Source organism: Tamandua tetradactyla, chromosome 21 (genome assembly GCF_023851605.1).
Source record: "Tamandua tetradactyla isolate mTamTet1 chromosome 21, mTamTet1.pri, whole genome shotgun sequence".
Classification (NCBI taxonomy): domain Eukaryota; kingdom Metazoa; phylum Chordata; class Mammalia; order Pilosa; family Myrmecophagidae; genus Tamandua; species Tamandua tetradactyla.
In genome coordinates this window covers 60,518,162-60,533,506 of record NC_135347.1, presented here as the reverse complement: position 1 = coordinate 60,533,506, position 15,345 = coordinate 60,518,162, and the positions used below count along the sequence as shown (strand labels likewise).

Genomic DNA, 15,345 nt, shown 5'->3' with positions numbered 1-15,345 from the left:
CGCTGGCTTCAGCCTCATTGTCCCCAGAATCAAGCTGAGGCTACGCAGGCCAGGAGCTGGCTTCAGAGGCCTGAGGGAGAACCAGAGGTTCTGAGCAAGCCTAGTCTGAAGCAGGCATTCTAAGCCCAAGATTACACTCCAATTTTTTTTTTCATTAAAAAAAAACAACTAGGCTGGAGATGCATGCCCATTTAGGCAATGCTCTCTCTCTCTTTTTAAAGATCTGCCAACAAATTATATAATTTCAGTTGACGAGTGGGGAACCCAGTACAAACTGAGAGAAAAGCCCCCAGTCTCTTCTGTGACTGCCTTATTCCACAGCCTCAGTAATGGGGACTCATAATGTTCTTTCAGATTGAAATCCCACTCCCAGGAGCATCCATCTCTGGCTTCCTGTTTTGTTCTGATTCCCAAATTTATTAGGCTCTCAGTGATGACCTGGGTTTTTCATGGAACAAGTCTTGGGTGGCCCAGCTTTGTCCTGTTGATTCCAACAACACCCCTATTTAATAGAAATTTCCGTTAATAGATCTTATTTACTTTACACAATTATTCAGGAATTTTAGATTGCTGTTTACAAAGTAATATAAATAGATTCAAACATGTACAGCAGGAAGTAATATAAATAACATTTCCTAGGTTTATTAGGTAAAACCTGAGAGATGAAAGTAGGAAGTTAATCAGAGCTGTACATTTTTACCTTAAGCATACAGAGCAGCAATCTCAGAACTCAGTTTGGTGTTTACGTGTGTGCAGACAGTAAACTGAGTCTGTTCCTGGTCAGAATTAATGAAAAGCCACCAGATAATTAACCAACTGTTCTAGAAACATTGACAACGGACCTGCCCGTGGGAGAATATATAAAATCCGCTCAAGCGCATAAAAACCAACTGAAGTTTGCTACAAGGCTCGTCAGAACCCACGCCCCAGCCCAACCATTACCCACGCAAAAAGATAATTTAAGTCATAGTAATAAATAAGGAATGGTTGATTTGAATTTACTTTGAAGATGCTTTTACAATGGATTTCTAAAAAAGCAAAATTACACAAGGATTGTGCTTTCAAACAAACCTGCCGTGACATTTGTCGAGCCCCTCTGGGCTTCTATGAGCAACAGGCCTCTGGTGTCAATGGCACTGATGTAGTGTGCAAGAGACGATCTTATGTCCTTAATTATTAGTACAAACGTAGTTCACAAACTTCTGCTACAAGTCACGACTCTTTAGGAGGCCCACAAATGGGTATTTTGAAGGCTTTCTGCTCAGAGTTAATCTGTTTTTAAAAGTGAGTCAGTTTATTCAGATATCAGTTTGGCTGATTTGTCCCCCCACCATCCCCAGATAAAACCGGGCAGTGGGCAGGGTTCACCAGTGGTTTTGTCTCTGTGATGGCGGTCTTTAAAAAGCCCTAGAAAGAGGGACAAGCGTATGAGATTTAGCTGGCATTTTAAATGGCTTTAGAGTAGTGGTCACAAAACAGCTGCACGTTAGAATCACTTGGGGTGATTTTCCAAAATGGGGGCACCCCTGCCGTGATCCCAGCCCCATTAACCTGTCCTTTGGTGGTGGGGCCTGGTGTCACCAGGTGTCTGCAAGGGCCCCAGGTAAGTGTACCTGTGCAGCCAGGGCCGAGAACAGCTTCCTTAGGAGAGTTGTTGTACTGATGTTTCAGAGCCTTAAGCGGCCTTAGATTTGTAAATTAGTTGTGTCTGTGTGTGTTTGTTGGGTGTTGGGGTGGGGTGCGGAGGCGATAGTGAGAAAAGCCGTTCTCCTAAGACGAGCTATACTAAACAAGGAGCATTTTATTTTAACTCATCAGGGCTCCTTATATACCCTCGGTTTAAATATGAGTCTCCTGCATCACTTCCTGTTGGTCTTACTGAATTTGCAAAGATTTAGCCTTAATTTTAATGCCATTTGTTCTCCACGTCAGCCCCCACCCAGACTCCAATCTCAGCCTGGGGGGCTGGCGCAGGCCCCACCTTTAGAAGGTCCTGCAGGGGCTCCGTTGCAGCAGATTTCTGTCTCCCTCACCCAGTAGAAACCAAAAGGGGGGAAACTATCCAAATAACCAACCAACCCATCACAGGCTTCAAAACAGAACTAACCGCGGTAGCCCCCGCCTCCTAGGATAAGTGAGGAGGCAGCCCACCAGAAATGGTGCGAGAAAACTTTGGATTGGTCTGAATTTTCACTTTGCCCGGGCCTTCCTTAGACTGGGAATTTGGGCTGCACGATTCCTCCCTCCCCAGTCCGGTGTGCCCGGACCGGTCTCGTCTTTCTGAACTCCCTCCTGGCAGTGCTCGGTACTCAGCCTGGGGAGAGACGTCAGACTTGTCGTTGTCGTGTCAGGGCAGAGCCCCCCGTGTTTTGTCGGTGTTTGTGAAGGAGGGAGAGGGCCTGGGGGTCCGGGGGGTTCGCGTCTGATGCGTCTGCCAGGCCCGTGGGAGCTGGAACACCAGCTGCCGGTGGAGTCGCTGCCCAGTGACGTCCTAACGTGGGTTTCTGGGGTCCCTTTCTGTGGTTTCCCACGTGCCGGAGTCTCTCCTTGTCACTTAAAGTCTATTTCTTAGATCACTTTTCAAATTAGGATGCACAGTAGTATCCATGGAAGGACCTTTTTACAATTTTGGCTGCTATTTTGGGGAGGCCTGAAAGTCTCAGCGTCCTTTTCCTGGGTTGCCCCAGAGGGAGACCTGCCCGCCCTTCGCCCCTCCTGCTGAGACTGGGTGCCCTCGCAGCGTTCCCCGCCTGCCCGGGGTCTCCACCGTACGTCCCCGAGGGGCTCCTGCGGGCGGCCAGGGAAGGCGGTGGGTGGCGGGGTCTCTTCGCTCTGCTCTGACCTCGCCTGGGTTTGTTCACCAAAGGACCAGGAACCCCCAAGCCGGCCAAGGCCCCGGCGGTGCCTGCGGGGCCCCCCGTCTACTTGGACCTGTGCTACGTCCCCAACCACAGCAACAGTAAGAATGTGGACGTGGAGTTCTTCAAGCGCGTGCGGTCAGCCTACTACGTGGTGAGCGGGAACGACCCTGCCGCGGAGGAACCCAGCCGGGCCGTCCTGGACGCCTTGCTGGAAGGGAAGGCTCAGTGGGGCAGCGGCATGCAGGTAGGAGCTCGGTGCGGTGCGCCGCAGCATGGGCTGTGTCTGGGGGCAGTAGCTATGGACCGTCCTGATTGTGGACGTAGGGAGGGGCCTCGCGGGCGTGCACAGGAAACCATGCAGATAGCATCCTGGGCACCTGCACTGAGGCCTCGGGGGCACTTCAGCCCTAAGGCACCGCTGACGTGTCTGCAAAATGGGCCCAAGGTCACTTCCCCTCTCCCCAGAACACCAAGCATATTTTGTGTGTCAGTCACAGTAGTTATCTCGCCACGTGGGCGCCGCTGCAGACCTGAGTTTGTGCCTTCGGGTTTCCTGACCAGGCCAGGCATTGCTGAGAAGGGTCCCACAGGGTGCCCAGGGTCTCGCCCAGCCATCCTGTTGGCCCAACCGGCCCTACTGTTCGTTCGGCTTGTCTAAGTTCGGCTCGTGGGCCTGTCAGAGTCACAGAGTAAACTGCATCTGCACACGCTTCTCTGCAATGGCTTGTTATTTAAAGGTATGAAATCCGACGAGAAGCACCCAGTGGTCCGTAGGGAGCCCCACAGGGAGCTTGTACTAGTCATGCCAGCACCCACCACCCAACCCTCCACCCCAAACACACACTCCAGTCAAAGACACAAACCTTTGTTTAGTGAAGTGTGGTTTTTAGGCTTTGAGATGCAGCGATACCTAGACCTCTTCAAATTAAATTTACAGCCTCTTAAATGCAAAACCCACTAGTTGTGTTAAAGGAAATACAAGAAACCACACCTTAACTGAGCCATTTCTTGACGCTAAAGAATTGGAAAACTGACAGCAAATCTAAATGAGCCAGTGGCCTAGTCATTAGTTGCTTCTGGTTCCTGGAACATAGAAGTTGAGGCATCATTTGCATTTCTCCAGGAAAGCGGAAGAATTCCCTTTCTTTTCTCTCTTTCCTCCAACGGCGTGACGCCGCGTCCTGTTCAGTCTCACCTGGCTGCGGCTCTGCCCTTAACCAGCCATTCTCCCCTGACTGCAGGTGACGCTGATCCCCACGCACGACTCGGAGGTGATGCGGGAGTGGTACCAGGAGACCCACGAGAAGCAGCAGGAACTCAACATCATGGTCCTGGCCAGCAGCAGCACCGTCGTCATGCAGGACGAGTCCTTCCCCGCCTGCAAGATTGAGCTGTAGAAACCAAGGCCAGCCACACCCCAGGACCTGAACTCTGTTTCCAGAAATTCTTCCATTTGAAACCACCCTTTCTAAGAAGTTGATTCGTCTAATTAAGTTGCTGAACTATGTTACCTGCCACATGCTGTACTGTATCACGGTGATGCAAGTCACTAATATGTCTCACTTTTTGCTGATTGCCACGGGAAGTAACAGTATTCCCGCAATAGGGTTCAAATTACTGCAAAATCACCTGCCCCAGTTCATCTCTGCTGAACACTTGGAAACCATGCACTAGCAAACCCAACTGACTTCTGCTAGATAGAGGCATTTGTCTTAGAGAGAGAGAGCAAGAGAGAGAGAGAGAGAGCAAGAGAGAGAGAGAATGCAGGACAGAGAGAGAAAGAGTAAGAAAGAAAAAGAATGCAAGAGAAGGAGATGGAATGGAGAGAGTGTTGGTGAGATGCCCAGAGAGAGAAAGAGAGAGCAGGGTGGGGTAAGGAGAAAATAACCAACTATGAAGTCTGCATTTTCTCAGGCAAATAGGTATTCTGTAGTCTACAGACACAAAGTTTTCAATTTGTGTCAGTCTGAGTCATCAAAAAGGGTCTTAATTTTCAAAAACATGCTATCTAGAGGAAAATGAAAAGAGTAAGATTTCTTATGAAGGCACATGAGCTCCCCATGCCTTAAGCGCCTTCCGGCTGAAGGCCGCACACTGACGTCACATAGCGAGTGTAAACTGGACACGCAAGTGGGTTGAAGCCCGTTCAGAACTCTCCGACGTAAACCACACCAGTAGGTTGAGCTAAGGCATGCTCCCAGCACTTGTCCACCCGTTAGTTCACTCTGAGCCACCTAACCCGCATGCATCGACACCCATGTCCACCTCGATTAACTGAAGCAAATACCAAAGCAGTTGGGAGTACACACGGTAGACAATTTGCCTTAGAAAGTGACTTGAATGTACAAAGATACTTGATGCACTTATTTTTTAACGTGAGACAGCAAGCTTATCAACATCTGAGTAGGAGTGCAGACCCTCTGCCTGGAGGGGCATGCGTGGGCTCCAGAAGCACGTCCGGCTGGCGCGGCGTGTGATGCTGTGCTGTGAGCTGACACCACTCCGGGCACACGCCCCTTCCCAGGCTCCTTCACTGCACATTCAAGGCCAAAGTGGCTTCTAGGATCAGAACTGGGAAAACAGTGAATCTTATAGCGGAAGAGGTTCTTGGCAAGTGTACAGTATTTACCTTCCTTTGTCTTACATTGGCTTTTTTTTTTTAATTTTCCATTAATTTCAACGTAATTATGGGAACAAGTGTACAGAAGAAATTTTTCTTTTAGATATGTGAGAACTTTTCATAGATGAACTTTTTAACAAATGTTTTCATTTACAGGAAAATGCAAAGAAATTTTCAAGTGACAGTCTTTTTTTTTTTTTTAAAGTGTTTCATAAGACAAAAAAATTGAATAATGTTTTCTGAAATTCTGGTGAGACTGAGGTCTGATATTGCAGTAATAATATTTATTAAAAGTCCGTAAGCAACCAGGAACGATACCTCCCACCCTTTGATTCCCGTGACATAAAAACCAGAGTACGTGCTTTGGGGGGGCCCGGCCTGGCGGTCTGCTTTATGCTCTCCCCAGCGCCTCCCCCAGCGGGCCGTGCAGGATTCTTTCAGGGTGTCCCACCACAAGGAAAAAGGATCCAGACAAGTTCAAAGAACACTAGGGCACATTTGCCTTGGGGTCTTCTTTTCTGGATAAAAAAGAAGAGAAAAGAGAAGAAATGAAACACTGAAAGCCACTGCATTCCCTGCTCCTGCAGTCCACCTGCATTTCCTGCAGTCCACCTGCAGAGTCATTCCCACCGTGGGGTGGGGCCCCCATGCACAGCCCCGATCCTGCGCCTGGACGAGACTGCGTTCTCCGGGGTGGCTGCGCTGTCACCTGCCCTTCCCGCACGCCAGGATCTACCCGTGAACAGTGACCTCATTTTATTTTCTATGTTAGTTATTTATTTCAAAATTACCATTGTTAGTTTATTTTTGTCTGATGAGTGTATGTTCTGCACCGCTATTATGAGGGTTTGAACAGTGCTTCTTTAGGCTCCTTCACTGAGGCCCGTGCAGTCTCCTTAATGCTGTGAATTATAGTTTTCAAATGTTTAATTTTTTTAATTAATATTCTATTTTTGTTAGGCTTCTCTAGGAATGCAGTTTTTATTTATTACCCCATTTCTTTCAAGTCCTTAAAAATAACACATTAAGGTACAAAAAATTCAACACAGTGGAAAAGTCACTGTGATGGAAATGAATTTCGTTATGTATAAACTCATCTACGTAAGACTTACTTTAGGAGACAAACTAAGATACTCAAGATAATGATTTAATGGTTAGCTGTTAAGTTGTATCGGTCCACATAATACATGCAATAGATTTGTAGCCTTCTTGCCAAATCCAGACCTCTGGTTGATTTTTCTTTGCTAGAAGATGGAATTATTTTCCAGTTTCCAAAATTAAATTTGTTTAACAAGTACATAGTTTTGCTTTAAAAAGTACAAAACGTTTTAGGAGGATTATAGCCAATCTCAATCATAACCACTCTACCCCCCTGCTCTTTTCCTTTTTCTTTTCCTGCTGTGGGATTTAATGGGGAAAAAACAAAAAAACTGTCACTTGGCCAGCTGGCTCTTTCTCCTGTGAACGGTTTCACTACCTTTCTCCGCCCGTTGTTCTCAGCGATGACTACCACTCCTGAGTACACCAGGAAAACCGAGATTTGCATTCCAGGTCGCTCCTGGCCTTGCAGACGGCCCTGCTGTGTCTGATCTCTTTCTGCAGTTAATCCGGGACAGCGGCGCAGCGTGCTGTGCCCGAGGCCGCGAGAGCCGGCGGTGGGCACGGGGCTCCAGGAGCTTTGCGGCGCTGATTCCTTACTCCTTTCCTATGAAGACTTGAGTGGAAGGAATGACACCACGTTTCAATGATGGGATTCCACTGAGATAGCTTTCAGGATCATGACCTTTTTGGTAGTATTCTTAAACAAAATTCTACAGAGACTAAATGTTAGAGATGACCCTGTTTCAATTTTAACCAATTCTTTCCCCTTTCTCCAGGCCCTGAGCCCCGTGCATGCTTGCTCAGTCTTGTGGTGGACTGGACACAATGACTGACCCCCGCCTCCCCCTCTCAAATGCCATTTCCCATGGAGTTCAAAAAAAAATTTCTTTTCTTAACCCTACATTCATAGTGAATGCTTTCCCCAGTGTATATGAATGTTTTAAGTGTCTCCAATAGTTTAGGAGCTTAACAATACTCATTTAATAAGATTTAATCATTTGCTAATGGAATTTTGCCAACTTCCATTTTCCCTTTTTTTTTTTTTACCAAATTTCAGCTCTCATGGAGCTGTTCTACAATCCCGAAATTGCTTTGATTGCCTCTCTTTAGTCACCTATCACAAGAGGTTCTTGCTCAGTAATATTGTGAGTTAGGATAAGTTTTTTTGCACTTCAGATTTAGAAGCAAAGATCCTGTTTCCATTTTAAAGGAAATGTAAGCTTTTATCTTTTAACCAACTGAACAACACACCAAAAGCAGCCTAGGCTAGGGATGAGCATTTCTTTGAAAGCAATTAGGTTATTCACCTGGTGTTGAAACTATTCGCTATTTACAAAATCTGTGACTTTACTAAGTTAACTTAAAAGGCAGCATCAAAAACGGAGAAGGAAGGGAAAAAAATAAACAGCTTCTCTGCACTCGTCTGAGTTCCTCAAAACGGGAGCCTGCACGAGGCCCGGGGACCCGGCTGTCCTCGGGGAGCCCCCGCTGCGGCCGTGGCCCCTGGGGCATGGGAGAAGCGGCCGGCACCGGCCTCACACTCCTCTCCTGTTCTGAATGGTGTTTGTGTCCGTCTGCGGCTGTGTACCGTCTTCTGTCCTATGCTCCTGCACCACTTCTTTCCCACCCAGTCATATCTAATGTAGAAAATTAGTTTCCAGTGAAAGTAATATGTAGTGCTTTTATGATATTTGTGTGCAATATCCCCTCTTCCATTGAGGATATTTGATGTAAAGGGAAAAAAAAAGAACTCAGTTCCACAATAAAATACAAAAGTGGCAAAAGTTCGTGTGTGTGCCTCTTCAGCTTGGGTCTGAGCTGGGCTCGCGGGCCCCCCGGGTGCGGGGCCCGGCCTCCTGAGTGACCCCCGCTCTCAGCTCTGCAGCTGTGCCCCCACCTTTTAGGGCCACGCCCTCGCTGGCTCTGGGGTGTAGGAGATCATCCCAGAACCTGGGAGGAGAGGGAAAGGGACAATGCCCGTGAGCGCGTAAAAGACGGTGCAGCGGGAGGAGGGGTGGGGAGGGTTTCCTGCACAAATCCCAGAGAAACTAGAAAAGACACGCGAAGCTCATCGCGGCCGGCCCCGCCCCGCCGAGGGGCCCCAGCGCTGTTGGTGCGTGTCCCTGGTCGCAGGCGCAGGAAGGGGGCTGACGCCTGCTGCATCTCGGCTCCTCGCCTCGCCATGTGGTCGTTTGGCCCTTCACCTTGCTATCTCCCTCGGCCTTTCTGGTGCAGTGAAAACACACTTGTCAAAGCGCAGCTCCAGAGGCAAACCCGGTGTGAGGCCCTCCTATTTCGGCCGTGAGTTTGGACACGTCCTCTCTGGTCTTAGCTGGGGTGCAGTTTGCCAGGTTCAGGAATCGCAGCGCGGTTTTCCTCCTGGGCGCCTACCGCTTTCTGAGCCTTTTCTGGTTACAGCGAACTGGTGCACGGTGGAGCGGGAGACGGTGGCGTGTCCGGCTCTGGAAAGGGTCTGGGGCGGCCCCAGGGCTCCCGCCCCGGAGGGTGTGTCCAGCCCCCGCCGCCGGGTCCCGCGGGCGCCGCTCCTGGGGGCTGCGGCGGGTCCCCGGGACGGTGTGGGGCGCCGAGCAAACACGGGGCGCAGCCGCCCAGGTCAAAATGTGAGCTGTGGAGCCCGCGCCCCGGGGTGAAGGGGTTTTTTAAACCGAAGTGAGTTGCGAATTCAGAGATTTTTGCTCTTAAGCAAACGATCTGCAAGCATAGAAACGTGCCCAAGCCTTCTTGAAAACATCACATTAAATTTAAAAAATAAAATGTGAAAAGTGTGATTACAGGCCCACATTCTGGGTCTTGAATGACTTATTTGTATTTGGAATTACTTTTTTTTTTTACATGGGCAGGTACCGGGAATCAAACCCGGGTCCTCTGGCATGGCAGGTGAGCATTCTTGCCGCTGAACCACCGTGGCCCAGGAATTACTTTTACTCTGTCATTTCACGGAGCTAATTCTCTCAGTTTCTTGCTCGTTATTACTGATAAGCTCCATATAATCTTCACGCCCCGGAACTGAGGGTAGTTTAGGAAGGCGGCTGCGCAGCAGAAAGGGGCGCCGCAGTCACCCGGAGAACACTGGTGCGCTCGGCTTTGCGCCCAGAGGCGGGTTCCGGGACGGGCTTCGTGGGACCAGGGCACCGCGCGGCCCTCGCTGTCCGGGCCGTGGCACCCGCTGTGACAGGGGCTCCGCCGCGAGGCCACCTTAGCCTCAGGTGGGGCGTGTGAGTGCGAGTGCGTGTGTGTGTGCACGTGTGCGTGATGGGCGGAAACCGCATCCCTGGAGGCTCGAGCGGGACACGTACACACCCGGACTGCTCGGGGCGCCCGCGTGTGCGTGGGGGGCAGCACCCCAGCTCCCTCCGCGGCGTGGGAACGCGCAACCGTGGGGGGCTCGGAGACACCGGCAGGACCTGGCCCCATCCCGCTGCCGTGCTCCTGCTCCCTGCTCGCTTGACCCCGGCCTTCCCCCGCAGCCCTCCTAGGAGCCACCACGTGTCAGCAGCGATTCCGAAATCCCGCCAGAAGTTAGAGGGTTAAGCACGTAAAACTTTAAACTGGGAAAACATCCCCAAGTGATTTTAACTCCATCTCTCAGACTAAACTTAGCTCATTAAATGGGCTGTCTTCTACCCCACTGCCAGCGTGCTGGTCCGGGGAAGTTCTTCTCCTGGACTGGCCCAAGGCTGACGCATTGACCTGTCACGTCCTGTGCCCGGGATCCTCAGTCCCCAGCAGACCAGGGCAGGGGTCACCCTACCTGAACACGCCTCGCTGCTGTTCCTGTCCCAGCCCCTCCTCCCCGCCCCGGCCACCCGCAGAGATGGGGAAGCCTCCGTCCCTCCTCAGCCGGACCTTCTGCACATATAGGAGGAGGTAGTGTTTTTTTCAGCTTCCTTTTGTCTGTCCTTCAGGCAGATCGAGGAAGGTCTGTCAGGGAGCTGTGGCCGTTCCCCCCACCCCCCATGACTGCATTGCTCACTCTGGATGCTTTTGTGTCTCCATAATGATCTTTTAACCCACTCCTGGCTCATGGCCTCTTGTATAAATATCATTGTCTTGGAAATTCGCGGGTGTCGCTATGCAGAATGAGTTCTGGTCACACGCAGGTCCTCTTGTATGGGCTGTTCTTTTAGCTGGTCCTCAGGGGCCGCTGCAATGTTTGCCACAGGAGACGGAGCAGTGCTTAGAAGGTCTGGTTTATGGGGTGAGGTCTCCCGACCATTAGGTCAGCTGCATTCCATGGTTCCGACTCAACACTCAAGCCAAAAGTACGTGCTCCAGCATGCAGTTCACGGATTTAAACGCCATATATGAAGAGATAGTCCTACTTTGTATCTCCAGCCTGAACCTCTTCTCTGCTCTCCAAACACACATGTCCAGCTGCCTGTCAAGATCTCCCTTGGGGGTGTCCAGCAGAGGTCTTCAACATACTCCAAGAAAATGTAACACACCCACAGGCATGCCCTCCCCTCTCCTTCCCCTGCTTCTCCCCTAGGCTGTTCCAGCTCAGTAAATGGCAAAGACACAAGTCCAGCAGCTCAGGCCAAAAAATCTTGGCCCACTGGCAAACCTGCTGGTTTGCAAGTTCTGCTGGCTCTACCCTTAAAATACATCCAGCCCGACCTCTTCTCCCCATGCCCACTCTAACTGCCTTGTCCAGGCCACCAGCATTTCTCTCCTGGGTTATTGCAGCAGCTTCCTAACGAGCTGCCTGTGTCCTGCCTTCCCCCGTCCAGTCGATTCTCCACATAGCAACTAGATCAGAACAATCATCTAAAAGTATTAGTCAGATCATGCCCCCCAGGGCTCAACACTTTCAGGGGCCTCATCTCAGAGTAGAAGTCAGCGTCCACACTAATGGGCTAGGGGCCCACACCTGTCCCTTCTCCTCCCTGTCTCTTCTCTCCCGCTGCTTCCTGTCTTGCACATTTTACTTACTTCCGTCTCAGGGCCTTTGCACTGACTGGGTCCTTTGTCTGACATACTTTTCTCAAGGTGACTCGATGGCTCCCAGCCTCATCTCCTTGGCCTTTAACGTCTTCTCAGGGAGCCCCCCCACCTACCAGGCTTAAACAGCAGCCCTCACCACTTAACCAGCACTCTCTTCTTTGCTTTATTATTCTCCATATCAGCTATCACCATATGATATTATATACTTATTAATTTTATTACGGCTCCCTCCATAGAATGTCCCACGAGGGAAGGGGTCTTTGTTGCATTCCCTGCTGTACCCTCAGTGGCTATTTTAACAGTGCCTGGCACATAGTAGATGCCCAGTAAATATTCATCCAATGAATGAATGAACAAACACCATATAACCTCCTTAGCAGTTATAAGGTGTTGCTGGAAAGTGGGCTTGAAATTAGACAAATTTTAGTCCAAATGCTGTCCTTGTCACTTGGTAATTGTGCAGCTCTGGGCCAATCAACTAAGTATCAGTTTTCTTCTCTGCAAAATGGGCTAACAGTTCCTGCCTAGCAGGGTTAGGTAGGACTAGAGAGGATGTACTTTGTTAGCTGGACAAGGGGCATTCAACAAAGATTGTTACAAGCCTGTGTGTGAAACAGCAACACCCAACCATGGCTACCCTGCTGCCTTTGGAGGAAACTTTCAATATACATTCTTGTATCCTGAGCATATTAAATTCTGAGGGTGTTTAAGGATTTAACTTTTATATTGCACAGGGATGAAGCATCATGAGAACGAACAAAGCAAATAAGGCTCTCCTGCCATCGGGCGCATCTGAAGATAGAAGCTCCCTTCCCAAATCTTCATAGTCCTTGATGGGCACAGAAAGCCCCACTACGGAATTTAGGTTCAGATGCTTTCTGTAAAAAAGGACAAACACAGTATCTCACTGATATGAAATAAATAGAATAAGCAAAGTCATAAAGCAGGACTCTAGAATACAGGTTGCCAGTGGGACGGGATTGGGGCAGGGATAGGGATTGAAGACTTAGAATGCGGTTTCCATTTGGGGTGACGGGAAGGTTTTGTTAATGGATGGTGGCGATGGTAACACAACACCGGGAACTGGAATACACTATTCTGAATATAACTAATAGCACTGAATTACATACTGGAATGGGAGTAAAAGGGGGAAATTTTAGATTATATGTGCTATGTGAAAAGAAAATCCATGTAGCTGTATAACACAGTAAGTTAAACCATGGATCATGGTCAAAAATACAATCACAAAAAGATATCTTTTTGTAACAAGTGTGCCACACCAACTCAAAGTGCTAATAACAGAGTGGTATTTGGGAGTCCTGTATTTAATGCATGATTGTTCTGTAAACCCACAACTTCTCTAATTAAAAAAATAAACAATAAAAAATAAAAAATAAGCTTGTTTTCTGCATGTGCAGCTCGGATTTGGAGCCCCTATACTTCATACGTAATATGCATGCAGCCAAACTAATTTGCTTTAAACAAAGCCACAATCTTGGGCACTGCCTTCCACCCTTGGTTTGGACTTCCTTGTTGCTATACAGACAACGACTCCTCACGGGAGCAGGCGATGCCAGGGAGATGGCCAGATCGAGAGGGAAAGGAGTAGTTATTGTCAAGCTAAGAGGCTGTTATTTAGAAGAAGAGGCAATTTTCCTGACATGATTATGTTGAGGCGCACTCCTCTTTCCCAGTTTTCTGGAGTAGGATTTTTATTTTTCATTTTCAGATTTTGGAAAGTTCACTTCCTAATGGTTAATAACCTTTAACGAGAAGACACCACCCCCGTGCTTTGTGGCTTTTTAAGTCTCTGCAGCCGAAGCTCTGGGCATCCCTTTCTCGGTGTGCCGGGTGGGCCCAGGAGACCCTGCGGGCCGAGAGCAGCTGCTTCACTTCCCAACTCCAGGCTCCAGGTCTCAAGTGCATCTCCCCAAAGAGCAACAGTCACCTAAGCCATTGTTTACCCCTTTCCATCTTGGTTCTTGTTTCGGGAAATCAATGCCCGGTCCTACGTCACTGAATATTTTACACGCATATTCAGAGCTAGATAAGAACTGTTAACTGCTAACTGCTAACTACTAACTATAACTGCTAACTACTAGCTGCTAATTGCTAACTACTAACTGCTAACTACAACTGCTAACTACTAGCTGCTAACTACTAACTATAACTGCTAACTACTGCCAACTGCTAACTATAATTGCTAACTGTAACTGCTAACTGCTACTAACTCTAACTGCTGTTAACTATAACTGCTAACTACTAGCTGCTAACTATAACTGCTAACTACTAACTCTTAACTGCTAACTATAATTGCTAACTGCTAACTATAACTGCTAACTACTAACTATAACTGCTAACTACTAACTGTTAACTATAACTGCTAACTGCTAACTACTAACTATAACTGCTAACTGCTAACTATAACTGCTACTAACTGCTAACTACTAACTGTAACTGCTAAGTGCTAACTACTACTAACTGCTAACTGCTAACTGCCAGCTAGTACTAATTGCTAACTCCTAAGTACCCGTCTACCCGAGAAATGCCATCTGCAAATGAAGCGCTTGCTGCAGACTCACTCTTGGGCCTCGTGCATGTGATCGCAAAGCCCTCTGGCACCTGGGGCCCGAGAATCCTATTGGGGGCTGTCCTGGCCACAGTATGGTGCTGGGTACCGTGGCCTCGACCACTGGCTGCCATGGTGGCCCCTTCTTCTAGGACCACCACAGCCACCGCCAGGAACGTCCGGGCCCCACCGCCCGGTGTGAGCGTCTGCTGCCCATGGGAGTCCCTGTGGTCAGGGGTGCTGGAGGCTGACACGCCCAGTGCACCAAGCACCACGGACACCTGTAAAGACCAGGGCTCCTTGCCGCCCAGCACAGATGGCCGCTGGGTGCCCACCGGCTGGGTGGGGCCGGGCGCCTTGCCTTCCCTGCTGGGCTTCTCTGCATCTCGCCCAGCTCGAGGGCCATTGCCCGGATCCCGCTGCACGGCCGCCTCTAACCAACTTTCGGAGCATACGTCCTGGCCGAACTCGGAGTGAGAGCTGCGTTCGGCTCTCCAGTTCACCTACCACAACAGTGGGCTCTTGTTAACCCCTCTATGCTTTTGTTTTCTTATACATAAGAGGGAGCTGAAGTAATAGTTGGTCCCAAGAGTGGATTAAATAACAAAAGGCATGTAAAAAGTTTACCATGGCTCCTGGTTGCTAGGACGTGACCACTACATATGACCTTTTATTAGAAAGGATATTGGTCTAGAAACCGTAAGGTTTGTGTCATGACTTCGTCGCCTCCTCTCTGCGAGGTGGAACTCTCATCTCCTGTTGGCTCCTTCGTAGCCCTCCACCCGGGCCTGGTGTTGCTTGGCCTCCACTGAGGGACCCAGAGCCTGCTCCGGCATCACACCTTCAGCGGAGTCCACACGACCTCCCGTGTCCCAGCACTGCGGTCGGAAACTACAGCTCAATCCAAGACATTCTTTCCGATCTAACCATCAAAAATCACCTGCTCAACAAATACTGATAGAAAGCACTGCATCGATGGCTCCCTGCAGTGGAATGTGACAAACAAGACTCTGGTGCTCAATCCTCTGGAGTTCAAGGATGGCACAATCTCACCAGTAAGCTCTAAATAATGAACTCGGACCTACAGTGCAATACCCGAGTTGTTGTGGCAAACCACGGAGGAAAGGGAAAAAGACCAGGAAGCAGCCAGCTGGGTGGACACACGTGTCAGAGGACTCCCCAGAGAGCTGTGTGCCGTGAGGGTCAGGAGCCACTCCCCAGGCCACCGG

At 49.4% G+C, this 15,345-nt stretch overlaps 1 protein-coding gene and 1 long non-coding RNA gene across 2 annotated transcripts in view; one reads left to right on the top strand and one right to left on the bottom strand.

The window, feature by feature from the left end:
* The window catches only part of MAP1B (microtubule associated protein 1B), an 89,835-nt gene extending 81,451 nt beyond the window's left edge, over window positions 1-8,384 (top strand). Inside the window, exons 6-7 of the mRNA XM_077139509.1 lie at window positions 2,867-3,105; window positions 4,103-8,384. Of these exons, the coding sequence (XP_076995624.1) occupies window positions 2,867-3,105; window positions 4,103-4,258 (395 nt within the window). The 3' untranslated portion in view covers window positions 4,259-8,384. The remainder of the gene's footprint in view (window positions 1-2,866; window positions 3,106-4,102) is intronic.
* A 3,868-nt stretch (window positions 8,385-12,252) lies between these two features.
* On the bottom strand, window positions 12,253-14,737 carry LOC143665731 (uncharacterized). The gene is made up of 2 exons (XR_013167211.1): window positions 14,130-14,737; window positions 12,253-12,425 (listed from the first exon to the last, which is right to left on the bottom strand). It is a non-coding gene; the product is annotated as an uncharacterized LOC143665731 (long non-coding RNA).
* Between the last annotated feature and the right edge of the window lie 608 nt (window positions 14,738-15,345).